We start from the raw sequence: 13,175 nt of genomic DNA, 5'->3' as shown, positions 1-13,175 counted from the left end.
CTCTTAGGCGTTTCTCCTTTCTAGTAAAATTTCAATGCAACTCATGCCAATACTGGAGACAAAAAAAAAAAAAAAAAAAACTACTTGGATTTACTGTGAAAAAAGATTTGTAGCATATTTAAAGCCTACATGTTAATTTCTGTGCCATTAACTTCTTGATGCATCCTATGAAGTCTACAACAAAGGGAGGGAAATAAGTGTTAGATCACAACCTATGAATCTGGGTGGAACAAAGACTTCTCCTTTCATTATGCAGAGAACCAAGTTGCCAAAAACGCTCGGCTCAGCTACCATGCGCGGTTACTGACTGCACGTCTGGGCATAGAGAAGAAAAACATCAGCCCCTGGTCAAGAGCTGCCCCGGCCTACTCCTGCCCTCGCCCCCTTAGCCCAAGGCCTCGCCGCAGGGCTTGACCCCGACCTTTCTCCCCAGTGCGCGGGACCCGCTGAGCCCTAGGAGTTCCGCAGCTCCCGCGTCTCCTACGCAGGCGCCCCCCGCCCCAGCGGAGCCCGGTCCCCAGCCCAGGCAGCCCCCGCCCCGACCCCCGCCCGGACCCCCAGCGGCTGCTGCACGACCACTGACGTAAGATCAGGCCGAAGCCCGGCGCGCCGAGCTGCCCCACGCGAGCTCGGCTCCGCGCCCGCCGCGCAGCTTCGTCCCCTCCTCGCGGCCCAGGCGTGCCCAGACGCCCCTCGGTGGTCCCACGGCCCGGCAGCGGGGCGAGCACGGAAGGCTCGGAGCGCCAGCCCCTCCCGCTCGGCAGCGGCCACAGGGCACCCAGCCTGCGCCCGCCCGCCGCTCCCCGCCGCCGCCGCCCGCCGCCGCCCGCTCCCGGGTCGCCGCCCCCCGCCGCCCCACCCCCGCTCCCCCGCCGACGGCGCCAGCGCGAGGGGCGTCGCTCTGCCCCCGAGCCGGGCCGGCCGAGACCGGAAGGTGGGGTCCAGGGGCGGCGGCCTCCGAACAGGGGCCGGCAGCTTCCAGGGCCGCCTCCGGCGGCGGGGCCTCACCCACGACCCCGGCCCCCAGGCAGGCGGCACCCGAGCCTACCCGAAACCCTTCTCCCCGCCGCGCACGCCGCCCTGCGGGCCGAGGGCGGCCGGAGTCGGAGCCCAGGTGGTGACAGGTGGCGACCGGTGACCATGGCAACCCGAGCTGCGGCGCGGCCGACCCCGCCTCCGCCTCCGGGAGTCACTCACCTGAGGGCTCCCGGACGGGGCCCCGGCACGGCCGGCTCCGGGCTGCAGCTGGAGCGCGAGGGCGGAGGTCTGGGCCCGGGCTGGCGTCGGCGCTCCCCGCTCCGCCCGCGCGTCACTCCATCGGTCGGCCCGGCCTGCTCCGCGCCCGCCCCTCCCGAAGGGCCGCTCGGCTCAGCCCGGCGGACTGCGGTTGTCAAGCGGCCGAGCCGAGCTCAGTCCCGAGCTGCAGCCAATCACCGCGCTCCGCCGAGGCGCCTCAGGACCCCGCCGAGGGGCGGCCAGCCAGGTGCCTGAGCCGAAGGGCGAGCCTGCCGGGCGGGCGCAAGCTTGAGAGGCGGGGAGCGGCCCAGGCGGCCGAGCCTGCCTCCGAGGACCCGCGGCGCCCCGGGGGTCGGCCTGCCGATTGGCCGGGAGGCGGCGGCCGGGGCGCTGCCGGGGCCCTCGCGTCCCGAAATAGCGCAGAGGGCGCTGTCGCCGCCTCGGAGCCGAGGAGTCGTCAGCGCATTAGAGTCCTCAATATTCCTACCGACAATTTATTAATAAAGGCTAATGGAATAACTTGGGCCTCCTTCCCCTCTGTCTCCGCTTTGGCAGGCCCCACTTCCTCCCTGAAAACTCCAGCAGCTTTATTTGCCCTATTCTTGATTTTTCCTTTTGGGATGCTGACATGCCTTCGAGCACTTTCGGTTACTTAACACTTAACCGGACTCGCAGGTTTGTTTTTTTATTACCCTTCTTGGTGTAAGCTCCTTGACAACTCACTTTCCTACCCCACTGGTGCAGTAGTAATTCTACAAATCTACGTGATGCTTCACCGAGCTGAATTGAGCTTTCAGTGGGTATAACCATGTAGAAGAGCTAATAAAGTGATACAAACCTGTAAGAGCCTTGTCCTCATAAAGGCCCAACGCCAAGAGTGAGCTCTCCCGAAGCTCACTCGGGAAAAGAGTGGTGATAATAAACATCAAAAACATATCTGAACAGGAAGGATTTAATCCAACCTAAGATAAAAGAAGCGATTGTGTGAGGGAACGGTTCTAAGAAAAATATTTACAGGAGGCCTGGGTGGCTCAGCGGTTGAGCACCTGCCTTTGGCTCAAGGCGTGATCCCGGATTCCCGGGTTGGGACCCACATCAGGCTCCCTATATGCAGCCTGCTTCTCCCTCTGCCTGGGTCTCTGCCTCTCTGTGTGTGTATGTCTCTCATAAATACATAAAATCTTTAAAAAAAATTCACAAATTCAGGGAAAACAGTTTATGCACAATTTGGATTGCCTAGGCCTGATTAACTCGTAGAAGAAAGCCTTCATTCAGAACTTTCTCACTAAGTAGTGACAGGCAAATAAATATAAACACAAGTTAATGTCATCCAGGGTCTTGATATTAAAAAAAAACAAGACAAAATTTTACAGAATGTTTAAATTGAAAAAGTGGTCAGATATATTCCAGAAATGCCAGTATAGTTTTTGCCAGTATAATCCATCTGAGAATCTGCTTCTTGATTCTTTAAGATTGTATTTATTTATTTGAGAGAGAGACAGAGAGAGAGAGAGAGAGAGAGAGAGAAGTGGCAGGGGTTAAGGGGCAGAGGGAGAAGCAGACTCCCTGTGGAGCAGGAAGCCAGATGTGGGCCTGGATCTCAGGACCCTGAGATCAAGGCCTGAGCCAAAGGCAAACGAGTTAACCCACTTAGCCACCCAGGTACCCCACTTCTTGATCTTAATTCTCAAACAGTACCAGTTGCAAGAACCAAGCATTATTTATTTAAATTTTCAACTAGCTCTACAAAGGGTTATTAATCAGGGACAATCTGACAAACATTTGACACCTATTAAGGGCAGGGCACTACACAAAAGGAAGAACCTGATCTGTTACTAGACTTGTTTGGGCATTCATATTAAGCATAACATGAAGTGCTTTGCCTATGTTCTCACTTGAGCCTCACAATCTCCCTTAAGATGCCTGTTAACTATTCCCATTTTAGAAATTAAGGAAAATAATTTGCCCAAGGTCAAACAGCTGATCTGTAGGAGAGCCAAGATTTTAACCATTATGATTCTTAAACCCTTCTTTTTGGACTCTACTTCAGTGTATCAACTGGAATTTTTAGTTTGAAAAAGTGACCTTATTCTGACAAGGTAGAGGGGATAAGAGGTCTAATTCATGTTTATCCCCCCCCCCCCATATCCTGTGATATAGTGTTATGTGGATCTAAATTTTCAACAAGTAGTCATCAGAACTGTTAGAAGCAAATGTGTAACCATTATATTTCCAGAAAAAGGGAATGGGGGATAGAAAGGAACCAGACACTGAAATACAAGACATCTGGTATGTCTCATCACTTGTTCAGTGATAAATGCATTGACTATATATTCGCTTCCTAATGTAACATCAAGTTTTACACTACAACCTTAATAGCTGTTTGACTACAGTATCACCTTTCCTTCTACACTCAGCCACACTGGTTAAGATTAGATCTTCTTGTCTTTCACTCTAGTTGCTGCAAAGCAGCAAATTGTTCAGAAAGGACAAGGCTTTCTTAGTTGAAGGACTGTCCTTAGATTCCAAGGTACTGCCTCAATCATTCACCAAATACATATCCAGTGCCTACTCTGGATCAGGAACTAGGTTAGGCATCATTTGAAAATGCAGGTTCTAACTTGTGGAAATGATTCATGGTACCTTGTGACTTAAATGCCTATAGGCTAAGGTGGACCCCTTTTAATAAAGATTCTCAAATTTCATTTCTAAAAAGGGAAATAGACATTTCTGGTTTTCTCCAAACAGTGGAAAGGAATCTGAGCACAAGCTTAAATTAGGAAATCTTGCCTCAAGCTGTTCAGGGGAAGTTCAGCAGGTATAGGAGCACTTATTTTAAAAGTTCCATTCTCCTTCTTAGAACACATACACGTAAATACACACACCAAAGAGCTGTGTGCTTTAGAGCCAGGGCACTGCCGGCTCTGGGAGAACAAACAAAATACCATCACTGCTGCTTCTCTTTCAAATAGGCTTAAGGATTATGTAGGTGGAATACCTGGGTCTACCAGCACTTCTCTTTTTTTTTTTTTTTTTTTTTTTTTTTAAGATTTTACTTATTGGGACGCCCAGGAGCAAGGGGAGGAGCAAAGGAAGAGGGAGAAGCAGACTCCCTGCTGAGCAAGGAGCCTACTAGGAGCTCCATCCCAGGACCCTGGGATCACGACCTGATCCAAAGGCATACACTTAACTGACTGCCACCCAGGCACCCAAGATGTTATATTGAAAACAAAAGTAAAAATTTGAAAATATTTTGTTTTGCCACAAAAAAGTTATCCTACCTTAATGAAGTCATTGACATACGTTAAAATCCATAAAAGGGGAAACTATAGGTTAATAAATGTTAATAAAACATCAATCACATGAAGCAGCATAATTTGGAATGGCTGTTTTAGGATAAGGTTAATACCTTACTAGTGAGAATCTTGAAACTATTTAGTAGAACTTGCTAGAAAGGGAGATGCCTGGGTGGCTCAGTGGTTGAGCGTCTGCCTTCGGCTCAGGGCATGATCCTGGAGTCCCGGGATCGAGTCCCACATGGGACTCCCTGCATGGAGCCATTTTCTCCCTCTGGCTGTGTCTCTGTTTTTCTCTCTTGTGTCTCTCATGAACAAATAAATAAAATCTTAAAAAAAAAAAAAAAAAAGAACTTGCTAGAAAGATAAAAGAAAAACATGAGATTCATGAAAATGAGTCTAGGTAGGTATCATGCCCCCAAAATACTTACAAAAATCCTATTTCAGAGAAATTAAGTACAGTATTAGCATCTCTTTTAGAATTTGGTAACTAAATAGGCTCTTTCCTACTAAATTTACAGTTATTTATCTAAAATTGCCACACAGGGGTGCCTGCTTGGCTCAGTTGGTTGAGCATCTGACTCTTGATTTCTGTTCAGGTCCTGATCTCAGAGTTGTGGGATCGAGCACCCAGTCAGGCCTGTGCTCAGCACATAGCAGGGAAATTGCCTAAAGATTCTCTCCCTCTCCCTCTCCCCACCCACCCCACATGTGCCCACTTTCTTTCTCTTATATAAATAAATAAATCTTTAAAAAAATAAATAGCCACATAAAAGCACATGACAAAATGTTTTGTTTTACCATTTGTTCTTCCCATCCTAAAAGAATACACCCAAGTTCAAAGTAGTTTACCAGGCTTTCTGTGTAAGTACAATAAAGTGAGCATGTGAACCGAAGTCTCAATGCTACAAATTACACATGAATTAGGGTTTTGTACAAAAGTTCAGATTGAAACTCTTACTGGTAACATATAAGAAATTTGCTCATGGGGTACCTGGGTGGCTTAGCCAGTTAAGCGTCTGCCTTCAGATTAGGTCATGATCCCAAGGTCCTGGGATTGACCCCTGCTTTGGGCTCCTCGCTGAGCACGGAGCCTGCTTCTCCCTCTCCCTCTGCCTGCCGCTCCCCTTGCTTGTGTGGTTGTGTGCTCTCTCTGTGAAATAAATAAATGAAATAAATAAATAAAATCTATAAAAAAGAAATTTGCTCCTTACTTTACCTCTATAACTTTAGAGTTCTACTCATCCAGATACTATACAGCCAACTCATATCTGTGCTATGCCTCAAATAAAATAGGTGCTTAATAAGTACTTGCTGATATATCAATATGTTTTCTGTGATCCTATCCTATAATATAACAGTCTAGGTCATATAATCATTCACTAAGATCTAGGAAAAACAGCAGTCTATAACACATTTAACACCTTGCTCACTGGTCATCCACCTCTAAGTCTCTGTGTTAAGGAGGTAAACATAGGGACCCTAAGAAAATCAGGTATAGAGAATCGGGAATGTTCTGGAATACAGGCAGAGTGCTTAAAAAGTTATTTTTAAAGGGCACCTGGGTGGCTCAGTCAGCTAAGTGTCTCCCTTTGGCTCAGGTCATGATCTTGGTATTCTGGGGTCGAGCCCTGTGTCGGGCTCCCTGCTCAGTGGGGAGTCTGCTTCTGCCTCTGCCCCTAGGCCCTGCTCATGCTCTTCCTTCCTCCCTCCCTCTCTCTCTCTCAAATAAAGACATAATCTTTAAAAAAAAAAAAAAAAAGTTCATGATTTCCAAGCACAGTGAGAAGTATCAGCTCTTGGTAGCAACTTTGAAGTTTCCCTGAAGATACTGGAAGTAAAATTGCCCTCTTTGAATTAACTCTGAGCTCAACATTTGAATAAGTTAGAGTAGAAGTATACAAGCCACCTGAAAGCCACAAACAGACCAGGCTTGGATGGGTATTGTCACTGAAAATAAAAACTCAAGCCAAGTTTCCAGTGTTAGTAACAAAGGAATCTTGAAGGTTGCTCCTCAGGAAACATGGCGCTCAGCTTCAAGCTCTGGGGGAAGCCATTCTTCCTGTTTCTGTATTAACTTTATCTTTCTCTTACCTGATGCTCCAAGCAATGCATTCATCTAACTCCCCTCATTCTGATTCACCTTCATATTTATATTTTGATTTCCCCACATTGTCTGCCTAGGATGAGGAAGAATTTGCTGGTCAAACCCATGCAAGTTTTACCTATATCTATAAATTGGCATCCATGTTCATACATTGGTTTTACAAGCTTGGTTTCGAAGTCCACCCTGAAACATGGATGTGCTCTCCTTTTGCGAGTGAAATCAGTTTCCAAGTCTGCAGTGATGCAAATCAAACCCTGGACTACATATTCACCCAAGTAATGCAACCTCCTGAGGCCTCTTGGGAAGTGGCCAAGCGACTCTCCAGACACCACTTCTTTCGACTGATGAGAAGCCAAGTGAGCTATTGCCCCACTTAAAAATTTCTACACTGAGAATATTACAGCTTTTAAGAAAATCAGTTTAAATACAGTAAAACCAATTTCAAGAGAATCATAAATTAGATGTTCTGCTTGAGCATCAAATAAACATGCTAGCCAAAAAAGGAAAGTATGATTTTTTAAAGAGAGAGCCTCACTTAAGTGGGGGAGGAAGAGCTATTAGAGATTAACAGAAATTTAGACCTACCCAATGCAATGGGTAATCAAACAGCAATGGGTGACACCTTGTTTAGATTATATTGCAAACAGATGGTAGGAGGTAGAACAAGAGCCCCTCCCGAACACTTTGACATCCTAACCCTCAGAACCTGTGAATATGTTATTTTACATGGTAAGAGACTTTGCTGGTATGATTAAGTTATTAAGGCTTTTAAAACGGGGAGGTTATTCTGGGTTATCCAGATGGGTCCAATATAATTGCATGGATCCTTAGAAGCAGAGAACTTTTCCCCGCAGTGGTCAGAGAGATAGGACTATGGAAGGAAGATGGAACATTGCTAACTTGGAAGACAGAAGGGGACTAAGAGCCAAAGAATTCAGGCTCTGGGTGCCAGAAAAGTCAAGTAAACAGGTTCTCTCCTAGAACATCCAGAAAGGAATGCAGTAGCTTGATTTAAGCCCCAGTGAGGCCTATGTCAAACTTCTGACCTAAAGAACTGGTAAGATAATGACTTAGTGTTGTTTTAAGTCACTAAATTTACAGTAATCTGTTATAGAAACCATAGAAAACAAACTCCAAAAGATATTTTGAGACAAATTAGATTTAAACAGAGATGGGGTATTATTAAATCGAGTATTGGGGAATTAATGTTAATTTTTGTTAAGGTATGATAATAGTATTTTGGCTATCTTTTAAAACTTTTTGTTAGAGATGACATACAGAAGAATTTATAGTTGAAATGATACAATGAAAGCTGTGACTGGCCTTATAATACCTCCCTTCTCCCCGAAAAGGTAGGGGAATAGATATTAAAATTGGCAAAGGTTAATTGTTGAAGACAAGGGCTCACAATACTATTCTATTGTTGTGTATACTTGAGATTTTTCATAGTAAGTTTTTTTTTAAGTGACTTGACTCCAGAAAAAGCACCTGAACACTACAAATTAGCACTGACTCAAATAGTTTTCTGTGATGATGAAAATGTTCTGCATCTGCACTGTTCAATGCTGCAGCCACTAGGCATGGGGCTCATGAGCCCTTGAAATACAGCTAGTACAACTGAGGAATTGAAGGTTTCGTTTTATTTAATTTGAATGAAGTAAATTTAGTATATTTAGTCCCATGTGGCTATTGGCTACCATATTACAGTGTAGCTCTAGACATTAGAAGGGAGCCATATTACCTTACTATTAGAATTCAAGTAAGTAGGGGAGGCTAGGTGGCTCAGTCAGTTAAGTTTCTGCCTTCGGGTCAGGTCATGATCCCAGGGTCCTGGGATGGAGTTCTGCATCCAGCACCCTGCTCAGTGGGGAGTCTGCTTCTCCCTCTCTCCCTGCCTCTCGCCCAGCTCGTGCGCTTGCATGTTCTCTCTCTCAAATGAATAATCTTTAAAAAAAAAAAAAGTTTAGAATTCAAATAAGTAAGTTCATGAATCGAGTCAATGCACATGTTCTTTTTGTTTGCCCAGCCTCTCTTTCCCTTTCTCATTAATAATACTCAGCTCTTACCTACTACCCTCAATACTGGGGATTTTCTGTATTGGTAAGTGAAGTAACTCCCTGGATCAGTTTTATGGATGGAAACCCTAGAACTGCTATCATGTTCGCTTGACACAGAGGTTCTTGAGAGAGTAAAACCAAAATTTGGATAAAGATGGACACAGTCTTGATCCTCAAGTTTTGGGTTTTTTGTTTTTTTTTTTTTTTTTAGTTTTTATTTATTTATTCATGAGAGACACACATAGAGAGAGGCAGAGACATGGATAGAGGGAGAAGCAGGCTCCATGCAGGAAGCCCGATGTGGGACTCAATCCCGGGATCCCAGGATCATGCCCTGAGCCAAAGGTAGATGCTCAACCGCTGAGCCACCCAGGCATCCCAATCCTCAAGTTCTTAAATCCAGTCAACTCTGGGGAATCAACTTCATCCCCACTTTCCCTTGTTTCAGTTGGATAAACCAATAAATTCCTCTCTTCTGCTTATGCTATTTTTAAATCTTTTTTTTTTTTTTTTTTTTAATTTTTATTTATTTATGATAGTCACAGAGAGAGAGAGAGGCAGAGACATAGGCAGAGGGAGAAGCAGGCTCCATGCACCGGGAGCCCGATGTGGGATTCGATCCCGGGTCTCCAGGATCGCGCCCTGGGCCAAAGGCAGGCGCCAAACCGCTGCGCCACCCAGGGATCCCTGCTTATGCTATTTTTAAGTCAAGTTCTATCACTTGCAATCTACAAGGTCCCATAAAAAACTTATGTGCCAGTGTGACTGGCGAAATAGTAAGATTAATTGCACTGCTATAGACTAAACTATAACCCCCTAAAATTTGTTATGTTTAAGCCCCTAACCCTCCCCTTCCACCTGACTATATTGGAGATAGGGCTTTTAAGGAGGCTATTAAGGTTAAATGATGTCGTAAGGGTGGAACCCTGATTTGACAGAACTGGTACCCTTATAAAAAGAGGAAGAAACAACAGAGCTCTCTCAGACAAATACAGACACAGTGAGAAGGCAGCTGTCTGTAAGCTACCAGGAAGAGCCTTCATTGGATCCCAACCATGGTGCATTCTGATCTTAGACTTCCAGCCTCTAGAACTGTGACAAAGTAAATTTCTGTTGTTTCAGCTGCCCAGTCTATGATATTGTAATAGCAGCCCTAGCTAACTAAGACAAGTACCAGTATAGCTCCCCTAGTGCTAGGTTTTTGTTTTTTTTTTTAAGATTTTATTTATTCATGAGAGACACAGAGGGAGAGGCAGAGACACAGGCAGAGGGAGAAGCAGGCTCCATGCAGGGAGCCCAACATGGGACTCGATCCCGGGTCTCCAGGATCAGGCCTTGGGCTGAAGGCAGCGCTAAACCGCTGAGCCACCCGGGCTGCCCACTAGTTATTACCAGTTCTTTTTTCAGGGTGAAGTATACCCTGATCAACAAAAAGTGATACGCTGAGATCTTATTATTCTACTTGCACTCTTGATTTCAGCTTAGATTGGAGTAGCTTTTCAATTGGATTTTCCTTTTTGTTTTTTGTTTTTTAAAAGTAGGCTCCATGTCCAACATGGGGCTTGAACTCATGACCCTGAGACTGAGAGTCACATGCTCTACTGACTGTGCCAGCCAGGAACCCCAGTTTTTGCTTTTTTAAATAACACAAAGATCAGCCCAGCTATCTTGAATCCCATTATCAATTCAGAAGGACTACAAGAATAATATAGAAAAAACGATTTTTAATGAAATTAAGCAGCCAAAATTATATTACTAGTAATGGGGAGAAAAAGCTGATAAATCACAGTCAAATTCAATTATAAACCTAATTTTTCATTTTATTCCTTGTATCAACAGGTTAAGAAAGTGAAATTCTCCTACATACTGATTTATGTTTATAAGCAGCACACAAAACATTATTTCACAGAGAAATATTCAGTAATCCCCTTAATTGCAGTTTCTTATTTTAATCTAAATGCAATAATTTAATAAGCTTAACACACACAAAAATGGTATATCCTGAACTACAAAAGTGGTTTCCATAGCCATATATAATTTTAGTCAAGTACACATTTCCACAATGAACAATTACTAACAAACATGTTAATAAAACACTATCTCAAATGCTTATCCTGCCATCAGCTTTTTAAGCAACACCATTTCTACTACTGAAAGTATTTATTTTCAGAAGTTTTAATCTGACCTAGGAAAATGAGTTCTCTTAAAACTTGACAACTAGTTCATTATTAAGTCCAAAAGGTTTTAAATCAAAGCCTTCCAATACGGAAGAATTCACATGAAACTTTTCATTTAAAAAAACAAACAAAAAAATCATTCTTGTAATCTAAAGAATATTAAAAAACAAGTATCTTAAGACCGATAAACATTCCTCCAAAACACTATTATTTTCTTGTATTACCTTCTCCTTTAAAAAAAAATGCAAACCAGTTCACTCTCTTAATAATTTCTTAGACTTCTGTAGTCTAAAAACTTTAGAATACATGAAACATCTTAGCAATCATAATCAAAGGTGCCCTTTAGATTTCATATATTAAACAGCTATTGTATAGCCTACAATGGCACAAATACACTCAACACATAAATACTACTTCATCATTTAGACGGTCAAAGTCAGAAGGAACTGCATGGTTTGCAAGGTATTTCAACTTACATGTGGTCATTAAAACCCAACAAGTAATTCAAGTATAGTCATATAAGGGCAGGCAATTCAAGGCTCAAATTTCACTCTAAAATTGAAGATCTGAAAATAAAAGCTGAAAACTTTGTTTCTCCATCTTGGATATACATGGATAGATACTGGGACCTTACTGTGGAAAATATACAATTATTATACACGGTTTCCCCAGAAAATAATGAAGCTTCAGAAAATACAGAAAGTGTCAAGACCCATAATTTGCTTCATCAAAAGCTTTTCTAGCTCGTTTCAATTCTTCATTCATAGTAAGCAAGTCTTTAACCCTAGCAAACTTCCTTGGGTCCTTTCGAATCAAGAAGACGATATCTTCGACTTGTACCCGACCTTGTCTTCCAATTGACATTGCCTTGTGAGTCTATTACAAAGAAATAAATTAACTTAAAACAAATCTAGTATTTTACTCTTTTAATTTCCAATTATTTAATATTGGTGAACCTGAAGATTTTCTCTTCTAATTTTTATAGCTATTCATTTGTAAATTGTCTTTCTATTCATGTCGTTTATCCACTTTCTACTGTATTACAGCAACATTTCTCTTAATGGTTTATAAACATCTTACAATACTAAGGATATAAAAGCTATCAAATTTATTGATTTTTTTAAAATTTTTATTTATGATAGTCACACAGAGAAAGAGAGAGGCAGAGACATAGGCAGAGGGAGAGCAGGCTCCAGGCACCAGGAGCCCGACGTGGGATTCGATACCGGGTCTCCAGGATCACGCCCTGGGCCAAAGGCAGGCGCCAAACCGCTGTGCCACCCAGGGATCCCGTGATTTTTTTTTTTTAAGATTTTATTTATTTATTCATGAGAGACACAAAGAGAGAGAGAGACAACAGGCAGAGGGAGAAGCAGGCTCCACACAGGGAACCCAATGCGGGACTCGATCCCGAGTCTCCAGGATCATGCTCTGGGCTGAAGGCAGGCGCTAAACCACTGAGCCACCCGGGCTGCCCAAATTATTGGTTTCTTTTTTGTTTTTTGTTATTGTTTTATGTTATTTATATAAAATAATTCTGTAATTTCTTTTTAACTGCACATTTCATTAAAGCTTTCTGTCTCAGTACCTGATAAATAGTGGTAGGTCTTCTCAAATTCAAATAAATCTCATCTCATATCACATATTCATCCTGTGCAAAAACAAAGGTTCATCATAGCATTATTTCTAATGACTAAAAAAGGGGAAACTAAGTATTTAATAAGGCATTAAATAAAAAAATTTGGGCATATCCAGTCAATATTAAGAAGCCATTAAAAATATTACAGTGTTATGCAACGACCTGGGGGTCAGAGTTCTACTTATCTAATTGAAAAAGCAAGCTCTAAGACTAAATATACTATATGATTTCAATTTAATAAAGTTTAAAAATACGTGCAAAAAAACTCAAGAAGGGCAGCCTGGGTGGTTCAGCAGTTGAGTGCCTGCCTTCAGCCTAGGGCGTGATCCTGGAGACCCGAGATCGAGTCCCACATCGGGCTCCCTGCATGGAGCTTGCTTCTCCCTCTGCCTGTGTCTCTGCCCCTCTCTCTCTCTCTCATGAATAAATAAAATCTTTAAAAAAAAAAAAAAAAAAAAAAACAAGAAAATATTCAGCAAAATCTCAGCATAAATGGTTTCTAGGTGGAAGGATTGCAGATTTCTATTTTCTTTCCTGAACCTTTTAATATCGCCTAAACTTAATATTATTTTTATAAATGGAAAATAATTTTTAAAAATGCATATTCTGGAATATTCACAGGAATTTTACTTCTATTATTCTGTACTAATGAAATAATCTTTT

General features: G+C 43.1%; 1 protein-coding gene across 12 annotated transcripts in view; it reads right to left on the bottom strand.

Annotated features, from left to right (window-relative positions):
• Window positions 1–13,175, bottom strand: part of LOC112640728 (transcription initiation factor TFIID subunit 13) — a 92,653-nt gene that overhangs the window by 73,382 nt on the left and 6,096 nt on the right. For 4 of the 12 annotated variants that reach the window (XM_049111014.1, XM_049111017.1, XM_049111011.1 and 1 more), the window contains exon 1: window positions 1,198–1,389. The exons of 7 other annotated variants lie outside the window; for them this stretch is intronic. Coding sequence is in view for 1 of the 5 variants with exons in the window: in XM_025417389.3 (XP_025273174.1) it covers window positions 11,579–11,749 (171 nt within the window). In the remaining 4 variants the exon portion in view is untranslated. Of the gene's footprint in view, window positions 1–1,197; window positions 1,390–10,400; window positions 11,750–13,175 lie in introns of those variants that run through there. One more of the 12 variants, XM_025417389.3, reaches the window with a different exon arrangement.

This window comes from Canis lupus, chromosome 6 (genome assembly GCF_003254725.2).
Source record: "Canis lupus dingo isolate Sandy chromosome 6, ASM325472v2, whole genome shotgun sequence".
NCBI lineage: Eukaryota > Metazoa > Chordata > Mammalia > Carnivora > Canidae > Canis > Canis lupus.
Note: the sequence above shows the minus strand (reverse complement) of the source record. Positions and strands in the feature narration are given on the sequence as shown.